The sequence below is a fragment of the Lissotriton helveticus genome, chromosome 10 (assembly GCF_964261635.1).
Source record: "Lissotriton helveticus chromosome 10, aLisHel1.1, whole genome shotgun sequence".
Taxonomy (NCBI): domain Eukaryota; kingdom Metazoa; phylum Chordata; class Amphibia; order Caudata; family Salamandridae; genus Lissotriton; species Lissotriton helveticus.
Genome location: NC_136071.1, coordinates 547,823,077 through 547,847,119, shown reverse-complemented (window position 1 = coordinate 547,847,119; position 24,043 = coordinate 547,823,077). Strand labels below are relative to the sequence as shown.

The following is a 24,043-nucleotide window of genomic DNA, read 5'->3' as shown; positions in this document are numbered from 1 at the left end:
GCAATGAAAAAGCACTGCCAGTGATCAAACAAGCAGTACTTCTAGTCCTTGATTCACCGTGGAATCAAACTACACTCTTTAGCTTCACGTTTACAAGCGTATCCCATAATCATGCCAATGTAGGAGAGGTGGCTTTAAACAAGACTGTGAGCCTCAAATGGAACTGTACCATTACATTGCCCCAAAAAAAATTTTACTTTGTGACTGCCCACAACGGTCATAGCACAGAAAAATGACCATGTTGCTGCACTTAACCAAGTCCAACAAATACAAATCACAAAATGTACACAACTTTAACATCCAAAAATTTCAACACAAAATTTATGGTTGACATCTAACGGGTTTTCATTTGAGAAGCTGCATTTTTAACACCATAATCGTCTCTTATAGATTTCCATGAAATGTGCCCTCTTGAGAACGAATAGTTACACCACTAGGCTTACCATGTAACTTTATGAACATAAAACAAAAAAGCAGTCCATGCATTAAGTTCTACATGAAAAAGCAAATGTGTCACTGTGGCACAACAATGCTCACCTATACTCCAACCAGCTGCTGAGTCGGGTTTCATACCTTAGGCGAGATACTTTGCTTCCTTCAATACAGGGCCTAGTAGCAGATCAATAATAGGCTTATCCAGCCCAGAATTCAGCAAGACCACAGGACTTTTAGAAGGATTGCCTGTGGTTTTTGTCACTACCACTAAATGTACCCAACATAGAATGCTATTGGGTCACCAATCGAGATCTTTCAATACTTGCAGACTATGATCAATTTGAAATGCAACCATAGTTCAGGAAGGCAATAGGACTGACATATTCAGTGTCTATAAAATTACCTAACTTCAGAGGACAATAAAACCACGGTGACAAGCTCCCTCAGGAATAATCAAGCAGGGAGGTCATTAAGACCTTGGTGTTTATCTTAGCTTCCCAACATTCCAATCAATTGCTTATGAATAAAACTGTTCCACATTATTTTTAGAAATTAAAAAACATGAAAAGGTATGAAATGACCTAATGCGCGACTATAAACGTTTGTTGTGTCTAAAGATATCTAATGAAGGAATTGGAGAGGACCCAGCTCTGGGACATTGGCAATATGTTGTAATAGCACTATCACACTTCCAGTCACAATGTATGATGCATTCATGCTTTGACAGGGGCTTACCTTCTCAGATTCTACCGTCTCTACGTGGAGGCCTTTGGAATATCTAAATTACAAAAAATAAGCTTTGTTATGTACTTGTCAATGTGATTTTTAAAGGAAATATATTTGACATCAATTTGAAGTATCGCTGAAGGACAAATTTAACTGTGTTGATACATATAATTACATTAAACTAAAACTAAGATGTTCATCAAGTATTAAACATTGAATCAAACCTTTACCCTCCCTCCAGGCAGAAGAGGAGAAAAAAATAATTACGAAGAACCCATTGTCACATGGCCCTGGGGACATTGTTGTTTTCTCTAAGTTAGCATGAGCACGCTGCAGATGGCCTGCTGCTTTGCACACGTTCCTACAAGACTATTTTTGCAACTGTCTCTATAGCCGTTTTCACATGAGAACACATCGCTGTGTTCACACTCTGCAGGTTCCTGGGATTTTGTCTGAACATTGTAAGCAAGGTCGAACAATGCCCCTTGTTATTTTGTTCTGGCCAAGCCTTAGCACCTAGACAAAACATACAAATGCAGCTGTTTGGGACAACGTACTTTTGTTTTATTGGAATACACGAATAGGTAGCACACACTTGGTGAGGGACCTTTCCAGGGAGAAGAGCGAGATAGCACCAGTGATGTAGATCTACCATATTTAGGCTAAGGTATGGTGACTGCAGACAAAGCCCAGAGATCTTCTAATATATAATCCTACTTCTATGCAAGGGGAGGGAGGTACGGTTATACTGTCTTTTCATTATAACATCTACTTTCATGATTTATGGACTAACTGCTATGCTGACCGTATTTGTATTATGCATTTTTCTGCTTGATGTGGCACGTATACTGCATATTAGTGCACGTTAGTTAAAATAAACATTTTAAACTTGTTCGTGTGTCTGTCACATCTTATTGTGGACAAGTACAAGAGTGTGAGCGAAAGGGTGTGTCTTACAGCTTCTCTTTTCATGGGTGTGTCTTCCAACCGCAATTCCTGAGAGATTCAGGAGTGTTGTGTTCTGGGGTGTCTACTCATTTGTTTCTCTCTGAGTAGGAAAGTAAGTGAGACACTATAGCTAGTTGGTCCTGGACGCATAGGTACTAAGGTGGTAGGATGACTCAGTCCCTATGCACTAAGGTCCCATAATCCTATGCATAGTCCTGTGTTTGTGCAGAATCCCTACAACACGCTGGTTGATCTTTTACTGCAGCGCCACTTTAGGGATGGAGAAGTCCCTTGCAGCTGCAACAATATCTGGATCCCTGGAGCATATTCTTTGGTCAGGGGCAAACATGGATCATGTGGGTGTGCCATGACCTACGTCTGTGACAGAAAAGTATTACTCAGACCAGGCGGGTACCCTCATAAGTGGTAATGGGCAACTGCCCTTATCAAAGCTTTAAGTAGCACGAGCGCGGTGGGGGCAGCATACCGTGTTTTAGTAATGATCATCAATAGTGAGTAAAGGCCTGTGTCACTAAAGTGGGGGCCATTCGTTTCAAGTTCCACTGCTGTGCGCTTAACTCACCCATTGCCTATGTGGGGTTAGCATGTAAAGCTGTGTAGCACACGGGTGCATGCTGTGATGGTATAATACATGGGAGCCTTTGGATTCCATATTGGAAGCCCAGAGTCTTGAGGGAGGCATATGGAAGATCCACCCAGTCAGAATTGTGGATTGCTATATTCCTGAGAGTTGGGTGGGAAACACAGGAGGACCCAGGCACTTCAAAACAGTTTTTTTGAGTTTTAAAATGTCGCTAGTCAGTGGGCTGTGGAACTTCCCAGGAAGGAAATGGACCTTGAGTAGGCTTGGGGCCTTTCTAACCTTTTGAGACAGACTGACAGACAGATATCTTATCATATGCCAGTGAGGCAGACATTCAGGTGTGATCCACAACTGACTCATGGCCTGAGTTGTGGGGCTATCTGTGTTGGAGTTACTCCCGCTGTGACAGACCGCTTTCTTGGTAAATGACAGAATAGAAGAGCGGGCACTTCAAAGCAGGCACCCCTGCAACACGAACTTCAAAGCATGAGACACTAAATCACGTGTTTGGAAATGGGTCATAAAAAGAGAAGCTGTAAGCTCCCAAATTAACAGGAGTCAGACAACCAGCCTGGGCTGTACTTCGATGTGGAGAACTCAGCAAGAGTTCTTCTGGCTTGTGTGACCTGGACTGGGGATAAGGGATGCCAGTCTCAGGGCTGCTTGAGATGACTTCACACAGGGAAATCAAGAGCACCGGACCTTGAACTCAAGTCATCTTTGCGACCTGCCGAGACTAGAGGATCCTGTGAGGAGGAGGAGTGTGCTTGGAGGGAGTGATGTCCAGTGGTTAATCTGGCAAGTGGATCTCGTAGCAAGGTGTGAGAAATATGCTGCTGTACCAAATATTATACGACTGCCCCTGTGCAGAATGTCGGCAACCCAGTGTGGGAAGTGGGAGACCGCCCCATGAAGAGAGCCTCTGTTACACCGATCAGTCCAGTATTCATGTGAAGACTAAAGTAGGTTACCTTGTGTGACAGCTTGGATGGATCAGTAGAGAAAACGTAATCACCATTGCCGACTTTTTGGGGGATGTAAGCAAGATATCCGTTATTACAGTGCTTCCACCACTTTAGTTATTCTGCTTTATCCTGATTGGCTGCTTGAGTATTGGAGGAAAAGAGGATATATAATAGCCATTCACTCCATTTCATGTTTTAAGAAGTGAATAGAAAACGGATCTTGTATACCAATAGAAATGGGATTCACTTAGAAACTTCATCAAGACCAAAATATAGCAATATTTGCTTTAGGATGTATAACACAACTAGCTCTAATAAGTAGCAGAGCACTTAATTAAAAACATGTGTACTGCAACAGAAGCCGTCAAATAGGAGGCCTCTATTTTGAGCAGTAGGTGCATGCAGAGTTGGTAAAATCAAGGTGCAATGCATGGTCAGTACACAATCTGGGACACTAGAAAGCCCAAGGAATTGCCATTTTACATGTTTAGATTGCAAATATTAACAATTTCAAATGTTACGGAATTACACACTTCATTCTATAGTTACAGCTTCAGGCACAGGTATACGAAGTGATTAATCCCAGCGAATAGGGGTGGTGCCCTTTTTAAAATAATCAAAAGAACCCTCTCCAGATATTTTAAAAACCAAATGGCTTAAAACTGAAAACAATTACCACAGCAGGTTCAGAATATAACAGCAAGACCTATGGGTGAAACCCAACGCCAGGCTATGAACTCCCAGTAAATTAAGATGCCCACAAACCTGGCTGAATGCCAGCAGACTAAAAAATAAATAAAAAACTCTGCACCAGCAAACAGACAGCACAGATCAACTAAAAAAAAACACAATTTAAACAAACCGTGGAGAACTACGTTAACACGAGTTTGCTAGCTATCTAAACGAGACAGTATCAGATCGTAGTCCTGAGGAGACACCTAAATCACTGGAGAATCAAAATAGTGACTATTCTATCGGTGAGAGTGACTGAGATCCCAAAACTACCTGCTGAGGTATTGTGGTGTCTCTTACCAAAATAACTCTCAATAAAGTGCCACTAGTTTGCCTCTTTATCCTCCTTTCGTGAACAGAAGTGGATGTAAAAATTCATTCACATAGAAATCTTCATCTTCAACTGAAAGTACGGACCGATTCCAACATAATCAAGCTGTCCAGGTTGCCTGCCTCCCTCACATTCACTAAGCACAATCACTTTTTTGGTGGTGGTTCTCATCGAGCTATTAATTGTTTTTATGGGGATAATGTAAACATGTATATTTAAGCACCAATAAATGACAAAAATTAGAATGTTTTGAATTATTTTTGCAGCTAAATTTTAATTGTGCAAATAAGAATCACAATTTCTAAAGAGCAAGCAACGTTTTATTTAAAACAGCCAGAAAGATTATTTTATTTGCACTAGAATGTCCAGAATAATAGGCAGTTTTTTTGTCATATGCAGGAGCTGGATTACAAATGTTGCGCTGGGTTCTTAGTGGAGAAGCGTGGCTCAGTGGTTAGAGGCGGCAGACCCGGAAGCTGAGATCAGCCGTGGACCAGGGTTCGATTCCCCGCCTCGGCGGGTCTCGGGCACAAAAATTCCACGGACTCGACAATTCTCGCTCCGGTGCCTACTCGACTCACAGGGTCACACTCTGCGACTCTGGGCAATAGCTTGCTTAATCTCCACTATGGCCCCTCGCGGCGGGATGCCTGGCTTTCACCTTGTGAATACCCTGCCGGGGTATCTCACAGGGGAATACCAGGACGGGTTCCCTAAGCAAGCGCCTTGAGACCCCTGGGTGATTCGTGCGCTATATAAATCGAAATACATTTACATTTACATTTAATTCAATACCTTGGCCACTATACCACATGCAATGTCAAAGAAAAATTCACCACCATCCCATAGTGTTGCTTTTTTTATTAGGGAATTTCAGGCATATACAGAAACAATTATAATAAATGAATCAATTTGCATCATTAGGTAATTAATACTGTAATCACTGAGGAAAGAAAGAAGAAAATAAGTAAAACAGTGGATAAGACATTATTCAATATCAAAACAGCTACCAACATATTTCTATAAATATCCTGAGGGTCTGCCTTCTTTTAAACATATTGGTGGTGAAAACCAATTCATGGGAATGACAAATCAATGCCATTGATAGTGGGTCTGATTACCCCATTCTCGTGTAAGATTAATTGTGCCATGACAATCGCAATATAAACAATCCTATGCTCGAGATGGGCACACTCATTTCAATAACAAACATAATATTTCGGGCAAAAAGAATAGCAGTACTGAGTTTCTTGTAAAGAAATGTTACAATGTTAAACAGTTTTTAATTAGTGCATTTTGAATCAACCTCAACCAATTTTGTAACTGGGCAAGTAAAAGCATCCTCGATTTCCTTCGGGTTAATTGTTTTCCTAATTTCGCAGACCATCTATCAGCTAGAACTGCCAGATCTCCCTCCGGGTAACTTGTCTTAACCGTATATAAATCGCTAATAGGGAATTTCTGTTTATCAGAGTGTATTTATTCTGGGAAATCAGATCAAAGCATAAATCACTTATTGTAATTTAAGTAATCGCTTATTTGTAAGAATTTGAAGAAACTTTGGTTAGAGTAGAGTTGTAAATCAGAAAAGGCCCGAAATACGCGACCGGAAAAGTAACTGTCCTACTGTCGTGAGGTAATTTCTATTAAACTGCTGGAGGACAGAATCATGGAAACCAGGAAAGAAAGCAACATAACCCAAAGTAGTGCAAAAAGTTTGGTTAACAATTTTACAGGCATGACACCACATTTTCCTAGCATTCTTCACAGCCTTAAACCGCACTCATTTATAGTAGCTAAGGTCTAAACTTCTAGAAAAGTATCCACTGCAATGCGTGCGCAGGACAAGTTTGTATATTGGTTAGAACTGTTAAGCCCTTTTCTCAGTTAAAAGAGTGAATGTGCCTGATCTTCTTCAGCACTCTGGGCAGAAGTGGTATAGGCGGAGAGGCGTACAATAGACTGCAACTCCACTCGCGACGAAAAGCGTCTCCGAGCGAGTGCCGCCTTGGAAATTCCAACGTGCAGAATGGATGACATTGCGCGTTCTCTTCTGTGGCAAATAGATCTAACCAAGGCTCTCCCCACTGCTGAAAGAGGACTTGCGCCACATCCGAGTTCAGACGCCATTCGTGATCCATCATGCACAGACGGCGGAGTTCGTCCCCCCTGGCGTTCAGGGAACCTGCCAGGTGTTGAACCACCAGGGTCACGCCCTGATGTTCCAGCCACTGCCAGAGGCGCAGAGCCTCCTGGCATTGGGTCCACGACCCCACCCCGCCCTGTTTGCTGCAGTACCACATGGCGGTGATGTTGTCCGTGAACACCTGCACCACACTCCCCTGGACAGAGGGGAGGAATGCCTTCAGTGCAAGTCGGATAGCCCGCAGCTCCAGAAGGTTGATATGGAGCTGGGACTCCGCCGGAGACCAGAGGCCTCTGATCTCCGTCTCTCCCATGTGGCCTCCCCAGCCCTGGAGGCACAGGTCCGTCACAACTACGTGCTCCAGTTGGGGTAGGGAAAGGGATCTGCCGCTGACCAAATTGCGGTCCGTGAGCCACGACTGCAACGGTCTTGCAGTGCCCTCCGAGATCAAGACCTGGTCGGACAAGTTGCCCTGTTGCTGGGCCCACAGAAACTTGAGGTCCCACTGTAGAGCCCGCATCCACCACCTGGCGTGATGCACCAGAAGGATGCAGGAGGCCATCAGCCCCAGAAGCCGCAGTGTCAACCTGACCGAGACTCGAGATAAAGGCTGAAAGATCAGAATCAGAGCCTGAATATCCCGAACCCGCTGTTCAGGAGGATAAACCTGAAACTGCGCCCAATCCAGAACCGCTCCGATGAAGAGGAGCTTCTGAGAGGGACACAGGTGCGACTTCGGCACATTGATGGAGAACCGCAGGAGGTCAGCTGTAGTCTGGAGGTGGCTGATGACTGTCTGGGGCGAGCCCGCCTTCAACAACCAGTCGTCTAGGTAGGGGAAGACTGAAACCCCTAACCTGCACAGATGAGCTGCAACCACCGCCATCACTTTCGTGAACACCCGTGGGGCGCTGGTAAGGCGAAGGGGAGCATGGTAAACTGAAAGTGCTTGTGGCCTACCGTGAACCGCTGGTGGCGCCGGTGGGTCGGCAGGATGGGGATGTGGAAATAAGCATCCTGCAAGACCAACGCTACCATCTAGTCTACCGGGTCCAGGGAAGCTAAGACCTGAGCCAGTGTCAGCATCTTGAACCTCTCCTTCCAGGTGAAGCCGTTGACGTTCCGCAGGTCCAAGATAGGGCGTAGGCCCCCTTTGCCCTTCTTGGGAACCAGAAAGTAGTGGGAGTAACAACCACACCCTACTTCTGGCCCAGGAACGCGCTCTATGACCCCCTTGGCCAAGAGGGCCGAAACTTCCTCTCGCAGAAGATTCAAGTGATCCCCCGACACGCGGTGGTACTGCGGTGGCATGGCTGGAGGGGTCGCCTCAAAGGGGAGGGAGTAGCCCCTTCGGACGATTTGCAGCACCCACCTGTCCGATGTGATCTCGCACCAGTGGAGGAGGTGATGGCGAACCCTGCCCCCCACTGGCGTCTTGTGGGCCTGAAAGCTCAGACTAGGAGGGCTTTGAGGCGGATGCTGCGGGGGTGGATGTGGACTGGCCGCGCCGTGTCCCCGGGCACCGCCACGGCAGTTACCACGTCCGCCACCGCGCTGGATGTTAGTCTGCGGCCCTTGGCTGGCAGGACGTGTGGGGGCGCCCCTTCCTTGGCCACGAAAGCAGCAGATTGCTGGCGCGGGGCCGACAGGCCCAAGGACTTGGCCGTAGCCCTGGAGTCCTTAAAGCGCTCAAGCGCACCGTCTGCCTTGTCGCCAAAGAGGCGACGGCCATAAGGGTGTTTTGGACATCAGCTGAAAAGTTGGCGGACCTCAGCCAGGCGTGGGGGCGAATCGCCACCGTCATTGCCATCGCTCTACCTAGCGAGTCCATGGTATCCAGTCCACATCTGATGGAGTACTGTGCCGCATCTCGACCCTCCGGAAGAGCTTGGGCGAGTTTAGTCCGGGCCTCCTCCAGACATTGTGGCAGCCCGTACGCGACCGTGTCGCACAGAGAGTGGGTAGAACGGCCCAAGAGGCACGCGGTGTTAACTGACCGCAACCCCAAACTCGGGGAGGAGAACATCTTTTTGCCATATTGTTCGTACCTCATGGATTCTCGATCGGGGGGAGCTGTCGGGAATGCGGTCTGGGAGTTCGAGGCCTGTATGACCAGGCTCTCGGGGGTGGGGTGGGTGGACAGGAAGCAGGGGTGGACAGGAAGCAGGGGTCGCCCGGAGCCGGGCGGTGGCGTCTGGCCACGTTCCTATCTACAGGAAGACCTGTAGCGGGCCTGGACCAGGTGCCCAGAAGAACGTCAGACAAGGACTCATTAAACGGCAACAGAGGCTCCGAAAGCTTGCTTGCGGTTTAAGGATCTCAGTGAGTAGGTTAGTCCTCATGGCCGCGACAGGGAGCTCAAGGGATAGGGCCTTGGCCGCCCGCGTCAACACCACACTATAGGCTGTCCCCTCCTCCATAGCCACGGTAGGAGGGGAGACAAAGCCAGTGTCTGACGAGGTGTCCAGACCACTGGCGTCCCCTAGCTCACCTGTAGAGTCCTGTTAAGGTTGGCACTCACATGCCAGAGGGTCCTCAGACCCCTCCCAATCTGCCTCGCCACCCATCTCCTGGTACTCAGGGTCAAAAGATGATGCCGGATCATAGAAGTAAAAATCTCCCATCGGTGTCGAAAGCGGCATCGAGCGACGCCGTTCCGACGTCGGAACCAGACCGAGGGGGGACTGGGGACAGCGTCGACCGAGGTCGGCACCGGGGGCGACACCCTAGGAGCCGGCGCCAGCGAGGTCGTATGGTCGACCGGCTACGACCCGGATCTGGGCCCGGCAGAGTCCTGCGGCGTCGGGACCGAAGTCGCCGGCGGCGCCGGGGCCGAAGCACCTGACGGCGCCGTGGCCGAAGCACCCGGCCCGCTTGGGCTCCCAGTCGGGGCCGGGGGGCCCGAAGGCATCGCGGAACCCGACTGAAGAGTGAGCAACCTCATGGCCGAGAGGAAGGCGTCAATCTCCTCCGGAGTCGTGTTCTGACCAGGGACCGGCGGGTATGGAGCAGGCTGCGACGCCTGCGGCTCCGAAGGAGCCGCGTGGGCGGTGTCACCCGAACCCCCCGGCCGCGTCGGGGAGAGTCGGAAGAGCGATGTCGCTTCTTCGACTTCTTGTGCCTCTTACCTGAGGACTTGGAGCTCGAGGAGTGGTGTCGATCCTCCGAGCCGTGATGACTCCGGCCCCGCGACCAGTCGCTCGACCTCCTTCCGGACCGGGACCTCGAATGGCGCGGGGCCGACTGCCGGAGCTCGAGGCGCTTGCGGGACCACTCCCGCCTAGCCTTCGACGTCAAGTCCCAGCAGTCAGGGAACGATTTGTCATCGTGGTCAGGCCCCAGGCAATGAAGACACCGGCGATGTGGGTCGATAACAGACATCAGTCGGTTGCAGTTGACGCAGGGTTTAAACCCGGGAATCCCTACCGGCACCGTCTGAGTTGTTCGAGTTCGAAAAATATGACCAAAAAGATCAAAACGTTTAGTCAAAAAATGACTAAAGGGTACCACTGTTCCCGGATCGGCGCTTGCTGGCGCTAAAAAAATAGGAACGGACGTCAGCGCGCGAGGGTGGCGTCTAAGTACTTCGGCGACGTCATCCTAGCGCCGACGACGGACACAGAGCCGCAGAAGACGCCTACCGATGCGCAAGGGTACTGCTATGCAAAAGTTTCCGGATCCAGTCTGACGCCTGGGGGTATTCTAAGGTAAGGAATCTAATACTAACCTGTTTCTTTCAGATATGCAGAATTATTCATCACATATTAACAAACACATCATTTTCTACTTACTTCCAGTTCATTGTCTGATAGATAAGCTTCCTTTGGTATCTTTAAAAAGAAAAAAAAATTGAGGAAGGTAAGTTATTTGGTATACAAGTATAAATACAGAATATTCTACACTGAGGAATGCATTACAATAGGCACCCTGTAAATGAAAAGATTGATAGGTAATTGTAACAAGTCATTCACTATATCAATGGTTGACTATCTCGAGAATTGGTGTACAAGAGTATAATGAGAATTCCCTAATCCTTATGTATTTAAGAAACAAATGCTACACAATTAAACGAAAAAGCCTTGAAAAGATTATTTCAATCACAATCTTCATATTTACAAAATACATCAACGGCTCAAAGTATTCCTCATCGCAACATTGATTCCATCTTATGAATGTTTTGCAAGTGGTTAAAGATAAACATGTTTGTTTACTAACTATCTTTTCTCTAGTTGTTTTTTCTCTAGCCTTGACCAGTCAGACAATTAAATGAACCTAATTTGTTGCGGACGTCATCTTCATTCAATGGCTAATACTTAATAGCTGTTAACTAATGCAGTGCAAGTTTATAAGACATTCAAATTCAGTTTACCTTTGGTCATTCAAATAAACGGACACAAAGCCAGCTTTCACTTCAGTCAAGCAGAAGAAAAGAATCTTCCCTATCCAGGCTTAGATAAACGATGGGAAATCAAATTGTTTCCCAAAATTGGTTCCTTTTTATGGTCTGGCTTGACAGCACAGCTGTCGCCAGACACTTATGTGAGTGTCTTCATGAGAGGGGCTATGGTTCCATCTACATGTTGGGATTCAGGAGCATCTGGATTGATTGAGCATAATTTATGTTTTTCCACAAAAAAGTGCTTGCCCTTCGCACTGCTGTGATCATTTTGTTTATTTATCAAGCTGCATGAGCTTGAACTTTTAGGGGCACACATGCCATTGCAATGTTTTTCAAGTCTCTTAAACAACTAGATAATTGAGGTGTTTCTCCCAGTCAGAAGAACCGATGGCAGGAGGGCAATTAACACACAAGCATTTATAGGTCTGGCTTGACAGTGCATTCATAAGCCAGACCTATTGGCATTGCCAATACTTGTTTAATTTAATTGGTTTCCTAAGATGCATCTGGGGTGAACACCTTACATTTACTACTTCTGCGCTGGGTTCCTTTGACAGAGAATCAACCTATTATACTGTTTTTGGCACTGTGTAAAGATAATCACCAGATCTTTGCACAGCACCATTGTATGGTATGCTTTTAAGTCTGAGATCTCGCCAATGAGTAAGGCTAATGTGCAGGTTGGTGTCCAAAATACACATTTATTACTAAGTATAGTAGCAAAAGGTAACAGTTAGTTTTAAGTTAGTCAAACTCTTAATTTGCTACTGGGATATAATTACATTTTTTGTTTTTAAATGCAATTGTAAAGGTTATGTAGGCCCCTGAAAGTAGATTTGAACTCCTGGTACGTGCCCTGCTCCACCCATACTCCTCCTACTGCTCTACCTCTCTAACCCTGTGCACAGTGGCTCGATCACTAGTCGTTCTATTAAGAAATTAGCTAAGGCCAAAGGGCTGAATTAAACACCAACTGAGAAGTCAGAAACCAGCTTCTGTACGGTTGCTCTCGCATTCAAAGAAGATTTCAAACTAGATAAAGAATCTCAGGAGTACATTGGGCAAGATAGGACATGACAGATTTTCAAGAATTACTTATGCAGTCTGGTGGAAACTTTTGCATACATAAATGACCAAACAATTTCTTTCCTCCAAAGGGGAAATGTGCAAGCTGAAACCCCACTTATCCAATACCACAAGAAAATACAAGGGTGTTCCCAGCCTTGCCACATAGGAAAGGTTCTCAAAACGTGCTTGTTACAACAGCAGTTTTGTCTCGGAGTCTAGGGTCTGGAAAACGCTGCAAAAATATTGGACGCGACTACCCCCAAACACGTGAGTTGTTTTGGTTGTATTGATTTTTTTATGGCTATATCCCTTTTCTACTCACCCCATCAGACCATCATATTCTCACGCATTTATCAAGGTAAACATTTCACCACATTGGTACAGCCTCCAAATTCACAAGAACAAAATTCTACACACTCAGAGCTTCTGATCCAAGTTATGCAGTTTACTACTGCAAACTGGAGTTTTTGTACACGCAAGTCTTCGAATCAGACCCACTAGCTGGTGCCTAGCAGGCTGATGTGCGTGAAACGCTGCAGCCAGTGAGAACAAAGTTAGGGATGAGAAATAAGCTAAATCTCTTGTAGCTTCTCAGTTTATTTGAGCATACATTTTTCATTAGATTAAGTTTGAAAAGTAAAAGCACAAAGATAGTGTGGTTTTGGAATTGAAAGTTGAATTTACTTCTCAGCACTAGTCCTATTTGTACTTCACCTCGTGCTGTTTTCTCTTCTTCCGATTTGCTATTCCAAGGCCTAGTACATGGAACCATTCAGCCAGAATTAGGACTGCAGTTCTTGAGGCCGGTGTTATTCTTTTGTATGATTGCATATTCGAGTATGAAGGGAGGCATGCACATTTCTAGAATGCAGTGGCAGTATTCTTTGTTGCCACACTGCAATAGTCAACTGTTCACACCCACTAGGCTCTATTTTTGGGAAATCCAGTAGATCTCTTTTTTCGTGACAGTTCCATTTAATGTAATATAACAATAAACAGACTAGTGACTTTGTATGTCTGGCATGGGGGTCCATCGGTCAGTCAAAGAACCTAAAATGACCACATTGATATAAATAAAGTTGGCTAGTAAAGGTCTAGTTAGTGCTATATAAATTCAGACATTTCCCATTGCCTGTCAGACAATTCCGGATAAGCATTTGAGATATTGTGACTGCAGTAATAAATTTACATACAAACATTGTGCTTCCCTTACATTCCTTTAAGTTGAGTAACTCCACTTATTTGGCAGACTTTACCACTATAAATACTGGTTATGTGAAGGCCTGTGTTCTAGGAGCACCAGAACTATGGTACAGCATAAGCTTTCTCCTTCTAAGGAACTCTGCTTAGTTGTCCTGATATTTTGCATCCTAGGTTATGGTCCTGTGCAGCATTAAACCTTTTAATACATTCTTGTGCATCAGTTACTCCTATGTTCTCATGTTTCCTTGACAAGCAGATCCAAAATGGACAGAGATGAGAGTTCTGAACAAGGATGACCATGTTATTGTCCTAGTGTGCACTTTTTCGCTTTGAGTATCTGCATTGGTAATCAACTCTATGAATGTGGCCCCTTGGAGCTTCTGTGGTTGTGTATTTGGTCTATAAGAATCCTGATTCATGTCAAGCTCTAACCACAGAATAAAAATCTAGACAAATTGAAAACCTGAACTGTACAGTGAGCCACTGCATGTCTGACACCTTGGTCCCGTTTAGTAGTACAACAATGGTCAGCCGCCAGGGGGAACACCATTTAGAAATACATTTCACAGCATGATCTTACTGGCAGACCATATAATTAAATATATCGAACACATTGCTCTGTCTGGCCAGGTTTTCCTTTGCCTTATACAACAGTTTTCCCATTGTATTTAGTTTTCCTTCCAATTGTCTATTTTGAAAGTACTTCTTCACCGGACTGAAGATTTGGTGAGTGCTATTATTTATTATAACAAGAAATAAGAAGTTAAATGCTTAATCTTTTACCCAAACAAATATTTAATTACACTGTGAAACAATGCCAACATCCAAAATACATGCAGAAGAGGTTGCAGAAAAAACAGCAGCATTGTTGGCCTGTATAGACTGTATTAAACATACCCTGTGCATGGTTCCAAATCCAGGGTCTTTTTCTCTTCATTTTTTAACAAATCTTCTACCTTCTCACTGAAGATAAAACCAATATTCAAGTTAGTCACAAATTATGCTCACACTTAACCAGAGACATGAATTGTTGAGCATGAGAAGCTTTGCATTTACTTACATAAAACGGGATCATGATTCTTGAATGTATGCTCGCGCTGTAAAGACAGGCACGAGCAAGACACTTGAAAACGTCTTCCTAAACTGCCTACAGGACTGAGGGGCTACAGAAGCTTTTCTTACTGACAGCCAAGCAGGCATCAGAAATAGCGCACTGGTACAGTCGACCAGGCAAAACGGCTCAGACATTCTGTGAAAAGTATAGCCAGTGAAATAGGGGTCCTTATATTTTAATTTGTGGATTTAAGATCTGTGTTTGATCTGGTCAATGGGAATAAATTGCTGTCTTCCCAATTCTCTAAGGTCTCGAAAAATCCATGACCACTATTAGTCAGACCCTCCATATAGACAACTGCTAGAGTGCGGTATGGGTTAGCTGGGAGTGTACCATGAGCTTTTCGATCTTGTTAGGCATGCAACAGGGATGTGTCTTGGCACTAACTACTCATTGGTCTGTTCCAAAATGATGTAGGAGTGGGTTTAGCACGCTTAAACATAATATAATAAATGATATAGTACCAAGGCATCAATCGTCTTGTTTGCAAAGGACACTACCCTGCTTGCTCTAACAGAACTATAAATGCATAAACTAATTGGCTGCTTTACAGAAGTGAAGTAGTTTTACATTTTCTATTTTAACTGGTTTGTACACCTGTTCCGGCTATGCCGAGAGAAATAAAGATTAATTTCTTCAAGTAAGGTTTTATTGCATTTTATCAAAGTTAAAATCACAACAGTGGTAACTCCTCAAACGTCTTCCCCCCCCCGAATTCCAAGCACTTTCCAAACCCCTTTTCCCCCTCCAACTCCACCCACCTGAGTATTTGATTTAGCTGGGTTAAAGCATATAAATCAAAGGTTCAATATTAAACAGCCAGCCATTAATTTCATTACAGATCCATTAAATGTCTTTGTTAGTCGCAAAGTATGAGTGCAGTTGGCATTCTTCTATAATTCCAAAAGCTATTAGACTTCATGGCACTCCAATTCTCGAAAGCTCCTGGCGAAGCACTGCCGTAGCACCCCAGTTGTTTCCTAAACTCATGTTCCTTCCACACTGCATTTTTCAAATGTTCTCTATTGCTTGGATCCATCAGACTCCACACACCCAGACAATCTCTCCCAGGAACCCTACTGTGTCACATAGCTAGGACACATTGTTTGGCTGTCAGGAAGAGGACCTCTGGAATTGTGCGAATTAGGATCCTGTGACTTCTTCAATCGTTTTATGAATGCATTGCCAAAAGGGCCATCATTTAGAACATTAACATAGAACATGGGTACGCAAGCCCTATTTTCCAAATAGAAGTGAACACTGGGCCTCTTGGGCACAGCCTATGGCCTTTAATCCAATGGATATATAGTCAAAGTGCAGTATTTTCAAGCAGGTTTCTTAACCGCCAACATGGCTAGCCATGGTGCCCTCCAGTGATTATGTGGCCCCACCCGTTATCTCCTATTGTTATGCCAAGCTCTCGCTCCCATGCATCCTACAAAGGTTGCCTTTCCCCTAGCAGTAATTGATTCAGTAGTCTATTTACCAAAGAAACACTTCCCTTTTCTCAGTCATGATATAGGAGGTATGCCCCACATGGGGTAAGGGCTCGAACAACCGCTTTATATGTAGTTGTAAAACTCAATGCCTCACATGAAACCATCTAAAGCTTGCCAAAGGCTGTATCCTTCCTTAAGTAGCTTGAATGGTTTAATGTATCCTCCCTCACACATCTTCCACTGTTCCGCACATGCTTTCCCACCAATAGTGGAATACTTTCCCAACTCATCCCCTGGAAAAATATTTTCCCAAAGCAGAATGAAAGAAGGGGGAAGATGGCTAACCCTTTCTGTAGTTCTATTCTACACCAATGCTCGCTAGTTCAAGGCAGTGATTGGGGAGAAATAAAAGGCTGCTTTTCTGTCGGATTAAGGAGTCCATGGGATCTCGTAGTTATCCCCTACTAAGAGTCCGATCAGTTATGAGGCAGCTTTGGTCTGTATCCAGCTGAGGACAAAGCAGAGGTGGGTCACAACAGTTCAGGAGATTGGGCATTCCTATAGCTCCCTGTGCGACACCCAACATACATTGTCGAAAGCTATGCCAACCTTTTTTATTCTGCCATAGAAAGAACATGCACTTAAGCTGGAGCTCATTCATATAGTACTTTGGAATGTAAAGAGAGAGTTTGGAAGAGAAAGAATTTTTCAGCAGAGGGTCTGCTAACCACCTACGCCAGGAGAGGGTCTCAGTCTCCCAGCTATGGAGTTCAGTTTGCACAAAATCTTGATGGGTTACACAGACCGGGCTCCTTCCTGACAATTATGGTTCTCCAAAAGTCATGTCCTAAGTATTGGATCGTTGTAGCGAACCACTGCAGAGGCATCAGCTGTTAGAGAGCTGGGGTGAAGACATTAAGACCTGCAGACTCCGACAAGTTGACCTTAAAGACCAATACTTTCCTATATTCTTCTAGCTCTCGCATAAGCAGTGGGAGTGACTATCAGATCGTTTAGGTAAACTAGTCATACATGAACATTGCCAATTTAAACTTCTCACTTTCAAAGCACACACCTTGGATTAACGAGTTGTGGTGGGTCCTCTAGGCCAAGGTATTGAAAGGTGGCAAAAAAGGATATGCGAATAGGAGACAGTCTTGAATATTCTCCCGCTCTATGGGGACCACCATGATTTCATCCCATTGACTCCCACACATGCTCGTGGGGCTTTGTAACTTGCCATCATCCACCCCTGAAATTCCTCTTCCAAATTGTCTGCTCAGAGTGTCTTCTATGAACCCCAACCTACTATGTCAAACAATTTCTTGGTGTACACAGAGGTCAGGGACCGCATTCCTGCTACCCTCGTTACCTTGGTCACCGAGGTATAGGGCCTACTTGGTATTTTCACTGGCCTGCCTTCTGGCGATAAAGCCAGATCGGTCAGGGTTGATGACATGCCTGTTGGTTGGGTAGATACAATTCTTCGTGATTTTGGGGAGTATTTTTGCGCCCTTGTTGAGGAGTGAGAGCGGCCTGTAATGGGCACAATGCTCAAGGGATTTGCCCAGCTTTAGGATCATGGTTATCTGGAACTCTATTGTTGTAGGTGTTACTCTTCTACCTTAGATTATTCTGTGAAAGACCTCAGCAAGAACAGGGTAGTGAGTATATGTAATCAATGACTATCGGGTCTACCAAAGAGATTTCAATAAGGCACCAAGTTGCATCACTCTTGTCTAATGGCTGGGACAAGCCTAGAACACAGCAAAGCGGTCCATTAGCCGAGATGGTTAGCATACCCTGGAACATCCTGCACTCCAGAAACCATCCAAAAAGCAGCCTCTTTTCCAGTAGTATTAAGGTCAAGTCACATAGCTTTTATGGCCTGACATATAGTTGGAATAATCGCTAGTATGCATGCATCTATTTCACCACCCCTCAACCAACCCTAATTCTCACAGGTAGAGTTTCCCGGGGCGAGACAGGGCTACCATACCTCCCTGTGCACATTGGGTTCTGGCCAGGTCCCCATCCATGACAGATTAAAGTCTCCCCTATGATAACAGGTTTGTCTGCCCACTCAGTACCGTAAAACAATGTTGGTTTCGTAGAAACCTGCCAAATCTGACCTGTGCGTTATGGTGTGATATGTTCGAGAACAGAACATAGTTGTGGTGGTGCAGAATGAAGTAAGGCAGAGGTACAGGAGGACAATGCTACTGTTCAACAAGCAGAGGGTCCCCCTGTAAGAAGACCACTAGTAGTGTAAAGTATAACTGCACAAAACTGCAACACACCTGGCCCCGCACGCAAAAGATACCACCATCACTAGGTCAGCCAAGGGCTGGGTCCACATCTTCATTGGTGTCCTGTGTGTCAATTATGGAAATGGGCAATTGCCGCCCTATTGCCCCCCAAAATTTGCTCATCTTTCAGGGCTCTTTGGGTATGCTTTCTAGGCACCTTCCATTCAGGGCTTCTTGGGTGGAGAAGGTCACTCTTCGGCTCATCCATTGTGCCGGCTCAAAGTGAGCTTAGGTGGGCATAATTTTCTTTCAAAGATTTGGACGCTTGTATGAGAGGAGCATACAGATGAGAAAGTAGAGGATGATTGCATAATATGGGTGGAATTAGTGAGTGAGCTGATGACCCCTACACCTGCAGACTTGGCCCCTAAAGTTGATGAGCAGACAAGTACTATGGACGTGCTCCCTTACACTATAAACATTACAGATGTAATACAGTGAACCGGGGGTCTGTTCTGTACCGTAAACCTTTGAATGATTAATAGGGCCTAAAGTATAGCCCAATAAGTGAATGTGTATTGATATAAACATCATGTATTCTTTGGTTGTAATATGTATTTCAGATTTATATGATCATATCAAAATATAAAAATGCAAATAATTGATATTCATTCTTGCAGCCTAGCTTGAGTGCTGTGGGCAACTGGGCACAGATGTTTGTACTGTGAGGAAAATTAAAACTTCAAGAAACAAGCATTTGCAATGCAATAGGTCTCGCTTTTACGAGAGTTTAAGCTATTGGCATTGTAAATGACAATGCCTTTCATTTATGTTTTAAAAACCAACACATAAATAAAAGGCATTGCCATTTACAATGCCAATAGTTCAAACTCTCACAACTGCGGGACCTATTGCATTGCAAATGCTTGTTCACTCTGCAGGTGGACGTGGCCTAATTTGAAATTTCCGGACGTGCTCACTGGACTCGTCTGCTATAATCGCCATTAAAAAAAAACATATAGGCGCCCAATACAAAGACATGCTGGTTGCACACAGGGTGGAGACCGGGACACACCGAATGCACATGCTAATACAAACACACCAGATACACATCCTGAAACATCAAAATTATACAAAATCCACACACCTTGTCGAAAATTATCAAAATTACTGTTGGCATATATGAGGACAACTGTCTGCAAATGCAAGTTAAATGTCAATGAATGCAGTCAGATGTTACGCAACAAACAACGTACACTTGTGAAATATTCTATCATTTTCATGTGATACTGCAGATATTTTAAACTTGTGACCAAAAAAACTGACAAGCGTAGATTTTTATATAAAACACCCAGTCACAAAACCCAATTTAGCCATCCTTTTAAACAGCTGACCCGGTGTGAGCACAGTAAATGATACGATTTTTAATTATTTTTCTTTAAAATCAAACAGATGTTGCCTATTATAATTAGAAAGTACCTTCCATTAGGTTATTGCAAAAGCAGTAATTGCGTCTCCCAGATGGAGGTGAAGGGGAGCTCAGAGTAAGTCACGGGCAGTATAGAAGATATTCAGGGAAAGTGCAGAGGCCCAGGCCCTTCATAACAAACACCATGTGAACACTGGACACTTGGCCTCGGAGGGATGGTGAGGTGGGAGGGGATGCACAGGGAGATTAAAGTAAAGCAAGGGGCCTGCGAGCAGTGTTGTGGGAGGGTAAGGGGGAACCACAGGAAGGTAAAGCGAGGGACGTTGTTTCAGCTAATAAGTGACCGTAAAAACACAAGCATTTGCAATGCAATATGTCCAGCAATTGCGAAATGTTTAGCTATTGGCATTGTAAATGACAATGCCTTTTCTTTTTGCTTTTAAAAACAAATAAAACGCATTGTCATTTACAATGCCAATAGCATTAGCGAGAGTTTAAGCTATTGGCACTGCTGTCTCTTACACACACTACTGTCTCTCTCACACCATGCTCACACTAGGACACACTGCTGTCTCACACACTGCTGCCTCTCACAGAGCATGCTCTCCCTAGGACACACACACTGCTGTCTCTCTCACACGGCTGTCTCACACCATGCACTCCCTAGGACACACACACACTGCTGTCTCTCTCGTCCTCTCACACACCATGCTCTCCCTAGGACACACACACTGCTGTCTCTCTCGTCTCTCTCACACACCATGTTCTCCCTAGGGCACACATACTGCTGTCTCACACCATGCTCTCCCTAGGACACAGACACACACTGCTGTCTCTCACACCATGCTCTCCCTAGGACACAGACACACACTGCTGTCTCTCACACCATGCTCTCCCTAGGACACACACACTGCTGTCTCTCACACCATGCTCTACCTAGGACACGCACTGCTGTCTCTCACACCATGCTCTCCCTAGGGCACACATACTGCTGTCTCTCTCGTCCTCTCACACACCATGCTCTCCCTAGGGCACACATACTGCTGTCTCACACCATGCTCTCCCTAGGACACACACTGCTGTCTCTCACACCATGCTCTACCTAGGACACACGCACTGCTGTCTCTCTCACACCATGCTCTCCCTAGGACACACACACTGCAGTCTCTCTCGTCCTCTCACACACCATGCTCTCCCTAGGGCACACATACTGCTGTCTCTCACACCATGCTCTCCCTAGGACACACACTGCTGTCTCTCACACCATGCTCTCCCTAGGACAGACACACACTGCTGTCTCTCTCACACCATGCTCTCCCTAGGACACAGACACACACTGCTGTCTCTCACACCATGCTCTCCCTAGGACACAGACACACACTGCTGTCTCTCACACCATGCTCTCCCTAGGACACACACACTGCTGTCTCTCTGACAGCTGTCTCTCTCACACGGCTGTCTCTCACAGAGCATGCTCTCTCTAGGACACACACTGCTGTCTCTCTCGTCCCCTCACACACCATGCTCTCCCTAGGACACACGCACTGCTGTCTCTCTCACACCATGCTCTCCCTAGGACACACACACTGCTGTCTCACACCATGCTCTAACTAGGACACACACTGCTGTCTCTCACACCATGCTCTCCCTAGGACACACACACTGCTGTCTCTCTCGTCTCTCTCTCACACCATGCTCTCCCTAGGACACAGACACACACTGCTGTCTCTCACACCATGCTCTCCCTAGGACACAGACACACACTGCTGTCTCTCACACCATGCTCTCCCTAGGACACACACACTGCAGTCTCTCTCGTCCTCTCACACACCATGCTCTCCCTAGGGCACACATACTGCTGTCTCTCACACCATGCTCTCCCTAGGACACACACTGCTGTCTCTCACACCATGCTCTCCCTAGGACAGACACACACTGCTGTCTCTCTCACACCATGCTCTCCCTAGGACACAGACACACACTGCTGTCTCTCACACCATGCTCTCCCTAGGACACAGACACACACTGCTGTCTCTCACACCATGCTCTCCCTAGGACACACACACTGCTGTCTCTCTGACAGCTGTCTCTCTCACACGGCTGTCTCTCACAGAGCATGCTCTCTCTAGGACACACACTGCTGTCTCTCTCGTCCCCTCACACACCATGCTCTCCCTAGGACACACGCACTGCTGTCTCTCTCACACCATGCTCTCCCTAGGACACACACACTGCTGTCTCACACCATGCTCTAACTAGGACACACACTGCTGTCTCTCACACCATGCTCTCCCTAGGACACACACACTGCTGTCTCTCTCGTCTCTCTCTCACACCATGCTCTACCTAGGACACACACACTGCTGTCTCTCACACCATGCTCTCCCTAGGACACAGACACACACTGCTGTCTCTCACACCATGCTCTCCCTAGGACACAGACACACACTGCTGTCTCTCACACCATGCTCTCCCTAGGACACAGACACACACTGCTGTCTCTCTCACACCATGCTCTCCCTAGGACACAGACACACACTGCTGTCTCTCACACCATGCTCTACCTAGGACACAAACACACACTGCTGTCTCTCACACCATGCTCTCCCTAGGACACAGACACACACTGCTGTCTCTCACACCATGCTCTCCCTAGGACACAGACACACTGCTGTCTCTCACACCATGCTCTCCCTAGGACACAGACACACACTGCTGTCTCTCACACCATGCTCTCCCTAGGACACAGACACACACTGCTGTCTCTCACACCATGCTCTACCTAGGACACACACTGCTGTCTCTCACACCATGCTCTACCTAGGACACACACTGCTGTCTCTCACACCATGCTCTCCCTAGGACACAGACACACACTGCTGTCTCTCACACCATGCTCTCCCTAGGACACAGACACACACTGCTGTCTCTCACACCATGCTCCACCTAGGACACACACTGCTGTCTCTCACACCATGCTCTCCCTAGGACACAGACACACACTGCTGTCTCTCACACCATGCTCTCCCTAGGACACAGACACACACTGCGGTCTCTCACACCATGCTCTACCTAGGACACACACTGCTGTCTCTCACACCATGCTCTACCTAGGACACACACTGCTGTCTCTCACACCATGCTCTCCCTAGGACACAGACACACACTGCTGTCTCTCACACCATGCTCTCCCTAGGACACAGACACACACTGCTTTTTTTTTTTGGTCCTCATCTCACCTGACAAGCCTCTGCGGGTCTTATGAAGCCGCCTTCGTTACTGGTCGCCCCTACGGCTTACCGCACTCGCTTGGGTCATCCGACCAGTCCCATTGTTTTGTATGGGACCCTGGTGTAATCATAAGACCAATGATGTTACAATAATCTTAAGTCCTTGCCCCAGCTCACCAAGGGGTGCCAGATATTCAAGATTTTATCTTCCGCTCCATCGTACTCTAGTCGCGCCATAGCAAATGCAGCTTTGAGCCATTCCTCCCTTTGCGGGGGTAGGGCATCCTTCCACCTCTTACACACTTCCCTTCTTGCCAGCAGTATCAAATTCAGTAATAGGCCCCTATCTTTCTGCGAAAGGTTCTGGCTGAGTTGACCATCGTCTCCAAAAAATACCAGTTGTATATTGATCTCAATGTTGGTATTAAATATGCCCAGTAAGTTGTCCCCTACCTCAGCCCAGTATCTTGTGAGTGCTGAGCACTCATAGAAAATATGTAAGTCATTTGCTAAGGGTTCTGCGCATCTAGGGCATTTAGGAACGGGAAAAGGAGCAAACTTTGCAATTTTTGCCGGGGTGTAGTAGAGTCTATTAATAACAAAAAAGTGATTTTTCTTTAGGCAGGCAGGTTTAACTGATCTGTACAGGGTCTTCAGTGAGGGTTCATACAAAAGGTCTGCTGATGGTCCAAGTGGGGATCCTGTCCACACTGCTACAGAAGCGGGGGTCTTATGGTCTTCGGCATCTAGCAGACTGTTATACCAAATAGATATTTCCTTATTCAGTGGGCTTGTCTCTTGCAACAAGTCTTCAATCTCCCAGTTTCCGCTTATCTCCCGCTTTTCCGCCTCATACCATGATGTTAACTGTATGTATTTAAATCTTGAGAGCCCGATGCCAATCTTAGCTCTCAGATAATCCCAGGGGAGTATCCCCCCACTGTCCAACAACTCAGACCAGATTTTGACACTGGCCCTCTTTATCGGCAGTGCCAAGCCATCCTGCAAGCAGCCCGGGGTCCCTG

The 24,043-nt window shown here is 46.0% G+C and overlaps 1 protein-coding gene across 2 annotated transcripts in view; it reads right to left on the bottom strand.

Annotated features, from left to right (window-relative positions):
- PARN (poly(A)-specific ribonuclease) overlaps nucleotides 1-24,043 on the bottom strand; it is a 637,089-nt gene that overhangs the window by 474,084 nt on the left and 138,962 nt on the right. For both annotated transcript variants that reach the window (XM_078663093.1, XM_078663092.1), the window contains exons 8-10: nucleotides 14,455-14,520; nucleotides 10,679-10,717; nucleotides 1,171-1,213 (exon numbers count right to left, since the gene is read on the bottom strand). In XM_078663093.1, coding sequence (XP_078519219.1) covers nucleotides 1,171-1,213; nucleotides 10,679-10,717; nucleotides 14,455-14,520 — 148 coding nt within the window. The remainder of the gene's footprint in view (nucleotides 1-1,170; nucleotides 1,214-10,678; nucleotides 10,718-14,454; nucleotides 14,521-24,043) is intronic.